This window comes from Erithacus rubecula (assembly GCF_903797595.1).
Source record: "Erithacus rubecula genome assembly, chromosome: 18".
Classification (NCBI taxonomy): domain Eukaryota; kingdom Metazoa; phylum Chordata; class Aves; order Passeriformes; family Muscicapidae; genus Erithacus; species Erithacus rubecula.
In genome coordinates this window covers 6,512,930-6,529,275 of record NC_136670.1, presented here as the reverse complement: position 1 = coordinate 6,529,275, position 16,346 = coordinate 6,512,930, and the positions used below count along the sequence as shown (strand labels likewise).

The 16,346-nt window shown below is 41.4% G+C and overlaps 1 protein-coding gene across 10 annotated transcripts in view; it reads right to left on the bottom strand.

The window, feature by feature from the left end:
• The window catches only part of EYA2 (EYA transcriptional coactivator and phosphatase 2), an 84,661-nt gene that overhangs the window by 12,296 nt on the left and 56,019 nt on the right, over positions 1 to 16,346 (bottom strand). For all 10 annotated transcript variants that reach the window (XM_079321941.1, XM_079321939.1, XM_079321940.1 and 7 more), the window contains 4 exons: positions 14,821 to 14,998; positions 12,592 to 12,719; positions 12,029 to 12,112; positions 554 to 643 (listed from right to left, as the gene is read on the bottom strand). In XM_079321941.1, the coding sequence (XP_079178067.1) occupies positions 554 to 643; positions 12,029 to 12,112; positions 12,592 to 12,719; positions 14,821 to 14,998 (480 nt within the window). The remainder of the gene's footprint in view (positions 1 to 553; positions 644 to 12,028; positions 12,113 to 12,591; positions 12,720 to 14,820; positions 14,999 to 16,346) is intronic.

The window sequence follows — 16,346 nt, the reverse complement described above, 5'->3', positions numbered from 1 at the left end:
ACTTGGCTGCATTTTGCCACACACTCAAAAGGATTTTTGCTTTGTATGAGACACAGTCAGGTCTAACAATGTCACCAGCAGGAAAAATTCTTCCTCTTGCTCTGTCACATTGGAACTCCCCCAGTTTCATCCTGCAGCATTCCTGAGCTTGAGCAGATCTGCTCTGTCTGTCTGTGCAAAACCTTCCTCAAGAACAGAGCAACATTTTCAAAACCTCTGCTTTGGCTCATAGCTAATTGCTGCCTGCCCCCATAGGATCTATGCTAATTTAGCTTAATAAAATTATTAAATAGCAAATTTCAGGGAAGCAGCAGCAATGTCCTCATTATTACATTTAGTAAACCTGCAAAAAGCCATAATTACTAACTCAGTATTTAGAAAAAAAAAAAAATTCCTGAACAGAATGGAGGTGTCAAAGGGATGCTTCCAAAAAGCCAACTAAGGCCATTTCTCTGGGGTCAAAAATAGGAAGTTTCTTAAACCCCTCCAAGTTTGTAGACCACATGAAAATGATTACAGAGAAAGATGTTAAACAAAATAAGCAGCTAGATACCTCCAGGTCATTGAAGAACAGATGTGTGTCTGCAAGGTTGAAGATCATCTCTTCCATCATGAGACCGATCCGCACAGACGTTGTGGTGTCCTGCCAGGGCAAAATCAGGTTTTTTACATTCCCTTTGATTTTCTTCTTTGGGGATAGGTGGGGGTGGGTGGGAGATCTTAGACCAAACTTAGGATCTACACATTTTTATTTCTTAAGATATATTTATTAAAGTATTTTTACTTTCCAGGCGTATTTTAATGTTAACATGATTTCTCCATTCTTGCCTTTGCTCTCCTAGATAAATAAATTCTGTTCTTTGAAGGATGTCTGTGACTCACCCTGACCAACAGCCCACACACTTCAGATGATATAAAGATCCTTTAAACACCTGGAACTACATAAGATTTCTTCAATATAAAAGAATTGATTTCCAATAGCATCATCAGGGGGTTTGGGGGTAGTTACCCAGCCACAGACATGCAGAGGGTGATTCTCTCCTGTTTGTCCTTCAAACCAGCAATTCCATTCCCACTGAAGCTGCCTACTTATTTACCAGCATCAACAGAGTTAAAACAGCCCCATCCTTCCATGCAAACCCAATTAAAACACTATAAAATCCTGATCTAATACAACTATTGCTGCTCAGGACAGCAGACTTGCAGAGCCTCAACTGCCAACCACCCCTCCTGTCCCCAAACAACTAACCTTGCTCCTAAATCCACAGCAAGAGCACAGAAACACATTGATGCAAACAAAGTTATCAGCAGTGCACTTTCTTATTCATTAAATACTTCACAAACACAAGCAAAAATTATCTATATTAAATTTGATAAACAGTCTTAGCACAAAAACATTGTGCCTGTTCAAAATGAACAACAACAGACAACTTGGGAAAAGCTCACACTCCCACAACAGAATTTTCTTTTTGCTGTTAATTCATCTTCAGTAGGTCAGACCCTGGATAAATCTGCCTTTAGCATGGTGTGGGACTTCAGCAGAGGAAACCCACCCACTTAAACAGAGTCTGCTGTCATTTCCTGCAGATTTCTGTGGAGTCCTGACAGAACAGTGATGAAGTGACTGAGGGGCTCTAACAGGGAGCACAGGGCTGGGAGGGTGAGCACATTCCAATCAGCCTCTGTGGCAGACACTGCTGACATGGATGGTGCACTCCACGCCAAGCTAATGATTCCTCATTCTTGGTGAAGCTCTCTCCAATTAGAGCAGAATGGCTGTGGTTTCAGCCATGGATGACTCACAAGCACTGTGCCCATTCCTGAGATCTGCCACTCACGTTGCTGCTGTCCCAGAAACAAGGGAACTGTCTGGGCAAAAAGTAAAAAAATCAACAGACTTGCCTTGAACATGTCTCTCCTTTTCAGCCCAAAACCTGCTCCCCTGATGAAGGACACAAGGCTAACCAGGGCATTTGACTGTGGCCCCAAAGGAACAGCACTGAATCAAATTTTACTACCCAGGTGTAGTTACACGGGGGAACTGTTTTGAAGAAAATATGCTGCTAGGAAGAAATTATTTTGTAAAATGGTTTTTAATGAAGCAATTTATTTTTATACATTTCAAGGATCATTAGCCTTTAAAACTCTTTCAGGAAATCTCATTGGTTGCTATCTGCCATTTATCCTCTACGTTTCATTTTAGCTTTATTGGTATTAATCACTAATGGGGAGTAAGAAACATTTCCACAGTGTATGAAGTTACCTTCTCTTTAACTAAACAATATGGAAACCAAACTGCAGATGGGGAGGGGGGTGGGAAAAATAAAATCTTTCTCTTGAGATACAGAATATGATAGAATGAAAACAAAACAGAAAAATGCACTTTACCACCCAGAGGGGAAGTTATTTGGGGAAATGATTTGGCACCACTGGTTCCACAGTATGGACATTTCCTCCACAGCAAGGCACACTTCCAAGGCTGAGGAAGTTATAAGGACAACCAGCACACCCAGTATGACAGAGGTGTCCAGAAGCCAGGGTTCCTCCAGCAGTTATTCATTTGCATTACTGCAGCATCCAGAAGCACCAGCCCCAGACTTGAACCCCACTGTGCCAGAGCTTGTGCCCACCCTGAGGAAAGACACAGCTGCTACAGCTATCAATTCAAGAAGGGACAAATTGAATAATCAGGCTGACAGAGAAGCACCAAAATGAGATCGGTATACCCAAATTCTCTGTACAGTGTGTAAGCAATCAGAAAGAGGATTATGCAGTTTCTTTGAGGATGATGATGGAGAGTTCTTCCTAGGCACAGAAACCCTGTGCCACTGAAGGACATCTCTGTGCTGCCAGTGGTGCCCTGGAGGGCTGTGAGTGTCTGTGCTGGAGCAGTGTGAGATCAGCAGAGCATTGCAAAGCTCCCAGTGAACCCTGCTACCATCCTGCTGTAGGGAAAGTGTGCCCAAGGAGCTTCCTGACCAACACATCAGCCAATGCTTCCTGAGGCATGTGAAGCCCCAGGACCACAGACAGCTCGAAATCAAATCTCCTCCAGGAACCACTTCTTGCAGTGAAAACAGATTAATCTAAAAACTCAACCTTCAGTGCTGTTCAGTAACTCTAGAAGAGAGAGCTCCTCCTGCTGATCCACGAGTCTTGCTTTCACAAACAAGACAGTGAGAGACAGGGGTGGAAAACAGGCAATAAACTCCTGTAAATAAAACTTCCAGCAGCACAGAGTATCCCCACATGACTCATCTCTGCCATGCTCCATTGGTGGAGTTTCCTTCAGGGTCAAAATTAAACAGCCCCACAAGCCCTGGTGCTCAGACAGGGCAGAGCAAGCACCCCTGATCCTCCCATGCACAGCCTGAGCAGATTCCTCATGGAGCTTGGGGAGGCATCAGGAGGGAAGTGATCATTCTGAATTGTTCATTCCTCAATACACCCTTCTCAACACACCCCTCACTCCCACTCCTAAAGGACACAAGCCACAGCTCCAGAGTTGCCCATTTCTCCTTAAGGCACACCTGGAGGGAACTGAGAGGTGAAGGAGCCCCCATTCCCTACCACTGCTTCAGAAACAACAAGTGATCAAAACATACAAAGAGCAAGTCCTTTTTCAACACTTTTGAGCAGAATGTTTCCCCTGAAGAGCATCCTTGGACATGTTCCTGCTGTTTCTGTCACCATTGTGACTTTCACCTACTGCCCACAGCTGGTCACACCTTGTGAGAGAGATTTCCACTGTGAGAGGCACTGCCAGCTCCCAGCTCCAGATCCCCCTGCTTTGGGGAATTCTGCTGCCTGTTCTGCACATATTGCTCCTAGAGGAGAATGTGGGCAGCAGCAGCCTGTGGGACATGTTGTAGAGGAAGACAAAACCATCCATTTAGCAAGGAGCATATTTTCTTTCACATCCCATTGGCACAAGCTCACACATTTGTTGCCAGTGTTAGTCTTAATTTGGCCACTTACATGCAGTGTTTCTAAGTCTTGAACTAGCTCTCTACATTTGAAGTGAACTGTGTTTTTAAAATTAAAAAAATTACAATTTGAATTCATTTATGTCCTCTGAGCTTTGCCTAAAATTAATGTCTGTTTCAGTTTTCATTTTTAACCTTCATTTCAAGTAATAAAATGATAGAAGATTGCTCAAAGGAGCTTGCTGAACATCCTTCAGTTTTCCATGAAAACTGGAGGTCAGCAAAGAACAAATATTTCCCTCTGACAGCAGTGGGAAGGCAGATCTGCTCACACTACACTAACTTCCACTACTCTGTATTTTAGCAGAGCAAAGGGAATGCAGAATGTGCAAATGAGCCTTAATGTGGGTGCAGACTGCTGCAGGATGTTGCAATGTGCACTTTGTTGATCTCCAGGAGCTGACCTGCACAAAACCTTGCCTGCCAGAGGCACTGGCTCTACCTGCACAGCATCCCTTGTGCACTGAACCACACTCAAACTGCACCACCAGCACCTTCCCAAAAGGCTCTGCCTCAAAACCACCTTCCACAGACCTCCTGGAACACAGAGATTGATTTTGCACACACTGCTTCTACTTGCCCAGGAATATTCACTAAAAAGACATGTGTTTGTTAACACCTGCAGCTAATCCAAGCTGCCTGTCCTCAGCCAGCTCTCCCTTCCTGTGCACTGCAATTCTGAAAGGAAGAGGGAAGCAGATTTATCTCTGGCAATCTCTCAAGTGCAAGTCACTCCAGCCCCCAGTGCTGGATCCAAAGCCTCTCCAAGGCTCTGCCTTGCAGGCTCCCTGTTCAGACTTGCAGGCCATTAGCACAGGGCAAAGCTGGCTCCTTGCAGGCAGATAACAAATCTGCTTCTTGTCTGACTCTGCTTCAGCAACGTGACAATTAACTCGACACTGGAATTGCTGGGACAAAGTCATTCTGAGCGTGGATCTTGATTCAGACAGCATCACCTCCCTTCAAAACCCCACCAAAATAAAGCCCTGGCATTTAAAACTAATCAGTCCTTTCAAATCCCTGCCAAATACCTGTTTATGCCGTGAGCAAATAATTACTTTTCTACAAGGAAGAAAGTATTAATTAAGAGTATTCATCAGACTCCTATTCTATAGGGTTTATCTGCCACAGGTGTCAGCCAGAGGTGAGAGACGGATTAGGACTCAATCAAGGGCCTTCCAAGCTAAATCTCCTCCTTGTGGTTATCTGTTAATAACAAAGTTGTCACCAAAAGAAAGAATTTAATAGTTTTAATTGGGTTTAATTACTTGGAAACGCCTGGAAAATGGACCAGTTTGGTTGTAGCATAAAAAAAAAATAAAAAAATAAAAAACTCAAAGATACAAATACCAGGAACACATGTTGGAACAAAAAACAGTCTGTGAGAATAATCATCCTTTCGTTGTAACATTTTATACCTTGATCAAAATTTGAGACGTGAACAAGACTTTCCCAGAATAATGGGAAATTAACCATGTGCATGAATTCTAGTTCAAGTAAATTCATGTCCTTTTCAAGAAAAAAAAAAACAACCACATTTCACTCTTTTACTAACTACACCTAAGTAGCTTAGCTTGCAATTTCATCTCTCCTAACACAGGCTACAGCCAGCCTGAGCCTCTCAGAGCTTTCCCAGTGAAAGTGAGTATTTCTGAGGAAAGCTGTTTAAAGTGATGAAAGTGGTAGAGGACCTAAAAGCCATTTTCAGAAGTGATTTAGGGACTACACTTCAGGCTTTTTTGAAAAGGATCATCCCTTTTCAAACAGAACCTCTCAGCTTTTCAGGGTCCAAACTTTTCCCCACCAGAATAATGCCATTGCATATGAAAACACTGATACATCCAGGTTTATTAGACAATGAATAAAATATGAAAAATGAATAATGTCAACAGACAGCACAGTGTGACCTTCTGGGAAATCCATGATAAATGGAGAACTAATATAACTGAATTCATTTTCTTCAGACACCTTTTCATATTCAGCCTTTCTGTGATCTAAGGGGCACTTCTAAATATTATTAGAGTTTCCTGAACAACTCCTTTTACTGTTGTGTCCCTTCACATATGGCTGGAAATGATTCCAATAACCAAATGGGCACACAGGTCACTAAATCCTCACATTTAGGGGCACACAGAGGTTGGAAAGGCTCCTCTCTCTCCAAAGGAACTAAGGACAGGTAGCAATGACCACACTAATTTTTTATCTGAACTCATCAAGTCTGAAGTGGATTCCAGTCCTGTGGGAATACTGTACTTAAATACAGGTTAAAAGCTGGGCCATGATGCTTGAGGATAAATGGCAATTATTTTTATTTAGTAATACAAAAGGTTCATGACCAAAAACCTACAAATAATTTCTTTTTGCTGTATGTGGCATGCATTTCAGAAAAGGGAGTGGAATTTAAACCAAATTAATCTTCATTTCCTTCCCCTCAACATAGGAAAGTCACTGTATTTCTGTATGAAAGCCCTTGACAGCCCTGTGAAAAATAAAAAACTTCTGGAAAGCTTGGTGGAAACACATCTTGGGAGTGTAATCCTTAGCACAAGGACAAATTTTACACATGGAGCTTTCTAAAAAAAGTCATGTCACCTTGTTTTGTTAAACTTTTCCCTTTGAAACTTCAGTCCCACTTCAGCCATTCTGGAAAGCAGGTTCCCTTTCCACGAGCTTGTTTAATAACCCAGCATTGTTTCTGATACATATATATTTTTATTTTTTTTTAATGTCCAAAATAACCCTTGGATAGCTCCAAATGCCACGTGTGCAGTTTGCTCAGAGCTCCCCTAAGCTCCAGCACAAGAGGTCACATCCACAGGAGCTCAGAGCATCTCCTGTGCCACCTCCAAGCTGCTGGGACCTGCTCTTGCTGCTGCTTCTCATCAGCCAGCAGAGATGATAAACACAGCTGCCTGCTCCCGAAATACACATCCGAAATAATCCAATGGCTGCAATTATTTACTCCCTTCTCTCCAATAATGAGCTAAATAATTGATACAGCAGCATGTCTAAAGTAACAGACTTCTTTATTACCTGCAGTGATTGAATGCTTTTTAAATTTAACTTAAAAAGGCATTAAACATAAGGTTTAGCCTCCAGTGGGTAAAAAAATCTCCAACTTCCTCAGAAAATCCTTTCCAAATTGTATTCATCTTGACTTAATCCATGATCTACTGAGCGAATTAGGCTCTATTTGTTTTGAAAATCTATTTTATGGAGTTCCAAGGGCTGTGTTTTCCTTAGGAAGGGCTTATTCTGCCTTTCTGCCCAGGATGCTGCTAGCAGCCCTCAGCAGAGGCTCTGCAGGTTTTGAATGTCCCAAGGTGCCCCACACGTATGACTAACAAAATGTAAATAAACACAGCTGAGCCAGTAAGAAATTGGAAGGTTTTCTCATTAAAGAAATAAAATAAACAGATGTCCTTAAGCACTTTGGCTCATGTTTGTCAAAGGAATGGAAAAGTCTCAGATGTTTGAGCAGCAGTCATGATATAAGGCCACATCTCAAGTGAGAGGAGGGGGAAAAAGCAATGCCCTGGCACTTAGAATTAACTAATAGTTCTCAAGGGAGGCCCCTTTTGATTTGAACCTTAGCAACTTCTACAAATAGTTTTTAACAGCCCAGCAATAAAATGGGGTTTTATTCCTTCTCAGTTTGTAAAGTAGTAAAGGACAGACTCGGCCATTAGGAGCATGAATCACCAGCAGATTTGATTAAATCCCCATGGTGTTTCAATCAGGTCCTGGCTTTAGGGTCCTGTGAGAGAACAAAGCAGGGGAAAGCACAAGCTACTTGAAGCATTCTGTGAAAGCAGGGAAGGGGGAAAAAAAAAGAAATTAAAAAATCAAACCTAGGGTTTTACAAGGATCTCGAGTAAAGCCAAGGAGGAACTTTTCAATGAGGTTTCTTTTTTTTTAATTGGAAATTATAATTCATTTAAAGGAAAACTTTTTATAAGAACATGTAACAGCCAGTGAAACTTTTGAGAATTAAAGTTTCTTAGCTCCACAAGAGAACAAGACAGTCCAGTTCACAGCCAGAATGCAGCAGCTATAACATTTGTTTCAATGCTAGAAAATAATTTTTATGTCCTGTCCTCAATTGGACCAGGCAGAAACTTTTGCTACTCTGTCCAGAAGGTCCTGCTATGGTTGGTGGACCCTCTCCTGGGTCACTGCAAGTCTCTCATCAGAGAGGCCAAGCCCATGTTTGCACAGGCTGCAAAGCTGAGTGCATGTCCTGTCTCACCCACACCTGTCTGCTCAGGCTTCAGTAAACCTCATGCTGCCACTTTTGAAACACAAAAGCATTAAAAAATGTGGCTGTCCCAGAAAACCAGCTCTGCTTTGAGCAAGCAGCTCTGGGGCACAGTGCAAGCCCTCACTGAATGCAGAGTGTGCCCCATGTAAAGGAGCCACACAGCCCCAGGGACACAGAGCCACAGCTAAAAACCTTCCACTGAAAGTTAACCATGACTTGGATGACTCTCATTTAAAACCAGGACATAATGTGCTTTACAAATTTTTGATGCATGTTTTTTTTCTTAATTTGAGCCAATTCCAAATGCTGAACAATCTCAGGAATTGTATGGCTCTTGCAGGGAGTTTTATAGATCTGAACTCCCAGGTAACAGCAGACACTGTCAAATTGCTGATAAAGACCCAACACAATTCAAGAATTTAGACTGTTCTATGTGCTCAAATTCCTAAGTCCAGACTAAAATAAAATCCTTGTCATTTGATTCCAGGATTTTGGAGTATCTTGCATATAAAGATGAATTTTAACTCCAGTTTTTACTTGACTCATTTGGACACTTCAGTCCCATGAAGTGACACAACACAGAACAAGAAGACACATTTTGGGAAGAATACAAAATACTAAGGAAAGGTATTGGCTTCACAGAGCTCCCTCAAGTTTGGAAAACAACACATCCACTGCTCTTTTTTTTTCTTGATACACTCCTTCGAGAAGCATGAGAAGGAAACTGAACAAAAACTTCTGCATCTCTTTCACTCTGAGAAATTTCAATGCTTAGACAACACAGGTTATGGAACAAGCCTGCAAATATCCCAGTTGGGGAAAGAGGAATAGAGTCATGATTATTTTTGGCACAGGACTTCACGAAATCTCCTCATATTGTTTCTGAATTACTACCACCAGAAGAGTCCTTCTGTGCTCACCTTGCTGTGTCAAACAAGTGCCTTGCCTTTCCCCCACTGCCAGGGATTTGGAGCCATTTTTCCTCACTGTGTTAACTCAATGATTTGAGGAACAAATCTTTGCTGACAATGCAAAGCCTGCAGCCATCTCCCTGTGGAACAGGAGCTCTGTCCCACACACCTGAGGGCTTAAAAATGCTGGATGGACACCACAAAAAGCCACAAGGATCTACATCTGCTGTGCTCTGTAGGCACATGGCAAATACCCATACAGTGATCAGAGACCTGCAGAACAGGTTTTATAAACCCTCCTGCACATAACACCCAGGGTTACTCCCTCTGCAGATTTTGGGAGGCTGCCTTTTCTTGCCACCCTATGGCAAAGACATTAAGACCAAATTTCTGATGACTCTGCAATCCCTGGGCTACAGCAAAGTGTTTGGGAAGAGAGGACAAAAAAAGGAGCAGCCTAGGCTGGGCTATTCATTCATGCTTCAACTTTCAGTAAATTTTGGGGTTTAACTGCTATTGATGCTGTGGGCAAAGTTTTTCTAAACACCTGAGATTAACTCTCAATGCCCTGAGGAGGCCATATCTATGTTAAGAGCCACAGAGAAAACAAAGAGAATTTTCACATGAAGTCAGGTCAGAAAATATGCATTGAAGCATTAACCATTAACAACATGACTTTTTGTGAGTTCTTTCTCCACTTTTTTTCGTTTCTTTCATATTTTGGACATCCCTGCTGCTGCCATCACCAAGGAAGGGGCAACACACACAACCATTTGTGATTAAGTAGCTAAAGAACACAGGAATTTAGACCCAAATCTCTAAAGCTGTGGTTGGTGTTCCTCCTCCCACCCTTCAAGAAAAATCACCCAGAAAAAGTGTTATTCTTCAGCTTGAACAACTTTACAGACTAATTCTTTGAGCACCTGCAGTTCCACCAGTTCAAGACAGGATGATACTGGGAGATAAATGCTGGCCAGGATCATATAAACTGACACTTTTTCTGGAGGAAATAATAGTGAATCAAGATCTCCATGTGTGAGATTCAATTATAAGCAAATTCATGTCTAATTACAGGCATGTGAATTTTTTATGGATAATTTTTAAATTTACTTTGAGATTAACACTTCCTACACTACTGAAGTAAGAGATTCTGAATAGATTAACCTCTGGCTGCTTCACTTGTACTTGATAATTTTGAATTGTGCTACTATTTAACAGTTCCCAGGACAACCTGAGTGTGCTGTATTTCCCTCTTGGTTTAAGGTCTGTTCCAAAGCCCACCAAAGCCTCTGGTTGTCTTTGGATCAAGCCACCAGCCTATAATACTTTTATAACATTAGCATTTCCCCCACAGGAGAGTCCTGAGGAATTTAATACTGATGAAACAAATGAAGACCTGCAAAGAAAAAAGTCCTTCTAGAGAAGTTTCTCAAGGAATCTGTCATAACTTAACAGAAAAGGCGATTCATTCTTTCAAAAAATATTCCTGTTTATGTAATTCTCTAAATTAGTGCAAAGGAAACAGCCAAGAGAAGCCCCCACACAGCAGATTCCAACTGTACACCCTCTGAAACGTGCAGGAGGCAGCAGCTGAAGGCTCTGTGCTAGGACAAAGGCAGCCCACCAAGGGAATTCTCCAGGAATACAGCAGCTCCTACCAAGGCTAAGCTCAACCACAGAGCAGATCTGCACAGCCTAAGCCTGTTTCCTGATCCTGCCTAATTCCTGCTGGTGTTTGCAGGCAGTAGGTCTGAGCTTACACACAGACACCTCGTTCATTATGTTCTCTGGGAAAAGCCACCACTTCAATTACCTTGTACAACACAGGTCTGGGTAAATCCCTGCCTGGTTTCCAGAGGGTGCTGTTAGAAGTGTTAGCAGCATTCCAAGTGCTGCAGTAGACTTCCACACCACAAACACCATTTTATATCCTTTACAACTGTGCACATCTAACAGTGAACAATAAATCTATCTTACTAATTACACATTCAGCTTGTTATAACCATCGTAAAAAAAGTACAGCTGGTAAAGCCATGAAATGATGTCAAATCATATTTCTGCTTTCTGGAGAGAAGTTGGGTTATTTTCCAGTCTCCTGATGAAGCTGAGTGCTTGAAGCCATGTGTGGAAACAGCTGCCAACTAGGTCATCCACCTTTAATTAGGTAATGATATTGTCTTTTTTCCTACCCATTTAGAAGTGTTTGACATTCTGTAATTCAAAGTGACTTAGGTGTTTATCATAAAAAGCTGCCTTAGGAAGAAATTGAACCACATGGTACTAAATCCAAAAGCCAGTGTTTTCTCCTTAGGAGCCAAATTCAGGCTGCTCAGCCACAGTTATCTAAAAAAAATGGAATTGCCTGCATTTCAAAGAGGGTATCAAAATAAAAATGTTTTTGAAACCCCCTTAGAAATGTGAGCTTTGGCAGCTATGTGGGAAGCACAGCCAGTTCTCCATGGCTTCATGGCAACCTAGACACACAAAATCTCTCTTAAAAATTGTCTGAGATTTGTAAGAAAACACTGGTCTAACAAAAAAAGTGTTAGCTGATTCAGGCTGGATTAATGGAGTCTGGCTGCTGGGTGCTCTCTCTTGCAGAAGACAGACACTGGAAGAACATCCCAGTGATGGCAGTGATAGCAGCTGAACAACACAAACTTTGGAAAAACAAGGGGCTACTTGCAACATGAAAAGGAGGTAAATTAAATTCTCACATGTTCAGAGGAAATACCACAGGACACGTTTATACAAATATGTCTGAATAAAAGAGGCAGCATCTGCTTGAAAAGCTGTCTCATTAGCTGCCCCCACAGTTCCCGACACAATTTGGCTGGACAAGCAGTAATGCTAAAAAAATTAAATTTTACCTTCCCATATCTGGATGCAAAGGTTCCCGTGAGTAAGGAGTGAAAAATAATTATCGTCTCATCCAAATCCCACACAAACACACGCTGTGATGACAGATGGGGTGGAAAAAAGAAACAGAGTTACATATTAAGCAACTGCAAGAACAGGTTCAGTCAGGAAATATGTCCTGTTGGACTAGAGATTTTTAAGATCTCAAGCCATTTGGAGCACTGGCTGTGGATGTTTTGTGAAAGCAGGCAAAATGAAACATTGGGAATTTTGGAACTATGTGTGTGCTGGCCATCCCAAGAGCCTGTTCTCCTAACAACCACAGAAATCCCCTGCTGCCTATCAAGTCAGGGGAACAAAACATCAGACTTACAAAAAGCCCAGAGGACAAAAACAAAGGTATGAAGAACAGTTTGAGATGTTGATAACACAGAAATTGAGCAATTGTTTTGACTACTCGTGCCTGCAGGTTCCAGCTGTGTTACTAATTTGGTTCTGTCTCTGAGATTTGCTAACAGAGGCAACTGTTCATGTTTGCTGGATGTACCAAAGGAATAGAAATTAAAGTTGTTACCTCAATCTCACTGTCAGCAGTAGGGGAAGGATCGTTGCTTCTTTTTGACCGGGCTCGTACCTTGCCATCTGACCCTCTGTGATGTCTGTCTGTCTCTACATCTTTGGCTGGTGTTGTTGAATATTCCCCTATTAAGAAAGAAATTCCATTGGAAACTTAAATTTTGCATTGTGGCACTGCAATTAGAGCAACCATGAAACCTTTTGTTGAAAAGAAACATTGTGAAATCACCATGAGAAAATCTTACTTTTTTCACACCAACAGACAACAGTGTTACAGAAATAAGTTTTAACTCCTAAGGTTTGTTAAAATAACTTCAAAAATAATCAAAACTGCATATGTAGCATTTTAAAAAACCTTATCAAAATTTTCACTGGAGGGAAAAAGCTTTTGGAATTTTACTCCCCCCCATTCTTCTCAAAGATAGAAATGAGAAAGACAATAGAAACAGAATCCAAGACCAAGTACATTTCTAAAATATTTTTTTCAAGTATTTTTGGATTTTTATAAAAATTTGATGAATGCTAATGATTAAAAATATACTTTCAACATCAACTTTTATTTAAAAATACAGAATTAACCTGTTGAGCCTTACCCATCTCTCAGAGGATAGTACTTTAGCAATAACTGAGAAGAGACAGTTAAAAGTAAACTTCCCATGTATAAAGTATCTGTTTTGCTTGGCTTGAGTTTCACAGACCTGTCTGGGTTTCACTCACCTTACATTACAAATCCTTTTCAAGCATATTTTTCTTTATACCTTGCTAAGATGTGGCATCTGCAACGTCCTAGAATAACCACACTCTTCTTCAGAGAAGCTGGGATTGTGCCTAAGAAGCCTTTTTGAGATCATCCTTTCTCAACAAGGCTGAGATAAGATCTAAGGAACGGAAAATCCTCCAACTGCTTTTAGAGCAGCCTGTGATCACCTCTTTTTAAAAAACACTAATTTATTTTTCTTTTAGAGCAACCACAGATGTTCAGATTTGTTTCTTTGTAAGTCAGCAGTAAGTGGGTGTGCACTGTGATCATCCACAAATTGTGTGGTGCATTATATAAATGTTATTGCACGCCAATGAAAACTAAAGAGAAGTGATAGCTGAAGATTGCTCTTGAACAGGACACTGGGGGATCATAATCCACCAGTAATTCCATAAACTACTTAAGTACTGAAACTTAAAAAATTAGGCATGCAAAGAGAGGACATTTTTTGGTGTGGAATTCATCTTGTACACACAGTTTGTGTAGATTTTATAAAGAGGGACTTTCTCTTGATGTAGCTGTTTATGAATGTACTATATTACATGTTGTTGTAAGAGGTGAATATAGTCCTTGACAGAGATATGGGCTAAAAAGTCATCAGACATTGAGGAAACTGAGAATTTTTCAGAGCTTTGTTTGCTTTGAATTCATTGTTACCCATGCCAGCCCTCAGTACTGATCTGGGGCTGCTATGTCATTATCTTACCTTTATGTACTACCTTAGAGGAGATCAAACCTCAAACACTCATGAAAACAGCACAGGATGGTTTTAGAGAGCTTGGATATTCCAATACCTTCCCAAACCCCTGTGTAAGAACCCTTCAGTGCTAGAAACTCTGAGCTACCAATATTCTAAAAAACTCCAACGACTATACTGTATTGTGTTGTATTTCACTGTTTTGGTTTATATTTTAGACTGAAATGGTTTCTCCTGTGGTTCCCCCATGGTCTGTTATATGGTTTAACCCTCCCCCCTCCCATTTTCTGGCTGTGATCTGGGGTTCCTCCGCCCTTTGCGGTTTGAAAATCCCCGTGTTTCCCCTGGAAGCCTTCAGGAATAAACACTTGGATTATCCCAGTCCCAGGATTATGCCAGGATTAGGAGCCTCCTTGGTTTTTCCCTTTGTCCATGCCCATTTCCCTCCATCTCTGACCCAGACCTGGAGGCACATCAGAGAGTGGGCAGGGAACCACAGCAGTTGGCGCCCAACGCGGGGCTCGAACCCGCGACCCTGAGATTTGGATTCTCACGCTCTACCAACTGAGCAGCCAGGCAGGTCAGAGAACAGGCAGGGAACCACAGCAGCTGGCGCCCAACGCGGGGCTCGAACCCGCGACCCTGAGATTAAGAGTCTCACACTCTACCAACTGAGCAGCCGGGCAGGTCAGAGCAGAGCGGGAACAATGACAAACAACGAGACGATGGCGCTCATGTCTGCCAGGCTGGAACACGAGAGAGGCACCTACCAGAGAGGGATTCTGTGCTCTGGCTGGTGATGTTGTGGGAAGACTCCTGCAGGGAGAAGGTGGAGGTGGGGATGGCCGAGGGGCTGATGCTGTTGGCAGACACGTACGGGGAGCTGTAGGATGAGCTGTAATACTGAGAGTACTGGCTCTGAGGGAAGCTGGGATACGAGGAATACTCCTTGGAGGGAAAAAAAAAGAAACATCTAACTCACATCTGTCTGGTTTTATCTTAGAAACAAGTAGGCCACCACAAAAGCTGTGTTACTTGTGCATGCAGCAAGTTGTGGCTCAGGAATATTTCACTGTAGAACTGCATTTCATTCACTTAGGAAATTACATTTCTGCTTCTCCCAAATATACTCCTATTTTAATATGATAGGCTAACCAACAAGAGGTCAGAAATCTGGCAAGTTTTAAGGTTTTTTACAGGATTTTAGTTATCAGTGCTGACACATTTCATATTGCAGACTTTAACAATTTTATATAAAAGTAAAGTATGTGGCTTTCTGAAAAGGGCCATGATGGAACACATAATCTTTGCACACAAAAAAATACGTAAGAAATTGTAAGAAAAGAATGAAAAACTGGGTGAGGGAAGGAGCAAACAGGCTGCAGTTTCCCACAATCAGCAACATCTTCTGATCAGTTGTTAGGCTAAAAAAATGCAAAGAAAGTACCAATTTTTTTGCAGCAATGTTCATGACAGTCTGCCCAACTATCTCAGCAATAAATAAATGCCTGAGTCATCTTGCCTACCTACAGAAAAATGAAATAAAACCAGGAGGTTCAAGTGACCTTGGAGAGCTAAGTTATCACAAAACTCTTTGTCTTGATTTTAATGCTCACAAACAAACTCCATACCACTATCCTTGCATGTTTGGTGGGTGTATTGTGACAAGCAGGACACTGGAAAATATTATAAAATGTATCTTTGAACAATTAAAGCATAAAAGGTTTAATTTGTTTATTTTTGCTTTAATTGCCACTCCTGTCCTTGTCCACTAAATTTGCTTTTCCAGATAGAGAAGTGTGTTCATGCTCTGGGCATTGTCTTTGAGCAGAAGGCTTTTATTTCCTCAGAAATTATAATTAGTCTCTGGTATTATATAAAATTAAATAATAAATACTCTTTAGAAAGACTAAAAGCACTTTCCTCCTTAACAGCTTACATCTTTGTCTGTGACAGCTATTTCATTAACTTCCAGTCACCAGGGAGCTCTCAAGAACAAAGACTCAAATTGTCATAAGAACAATTAGAGTGAAAAGGAAACGAGATAATTTCATTGTTTTCTTCTACAGAAAATAACAAAATAATGAATAAAGCCCAGCTTTTCCTCCCTGTCCAGGTAACCCCCATACTTCAATCAAATGCACTTCTATCAGTAATGCTGATGTTTTAAGCCCAAACTGAAGCAACAAAGAAATTGCCCACTGTTGTCATTAAAAATACAAGTCAACAATCACCCTATAAACAAGGAACTGAAATTACTGGCCAACCAAAACACATTTTCTGGGACAATGTACTC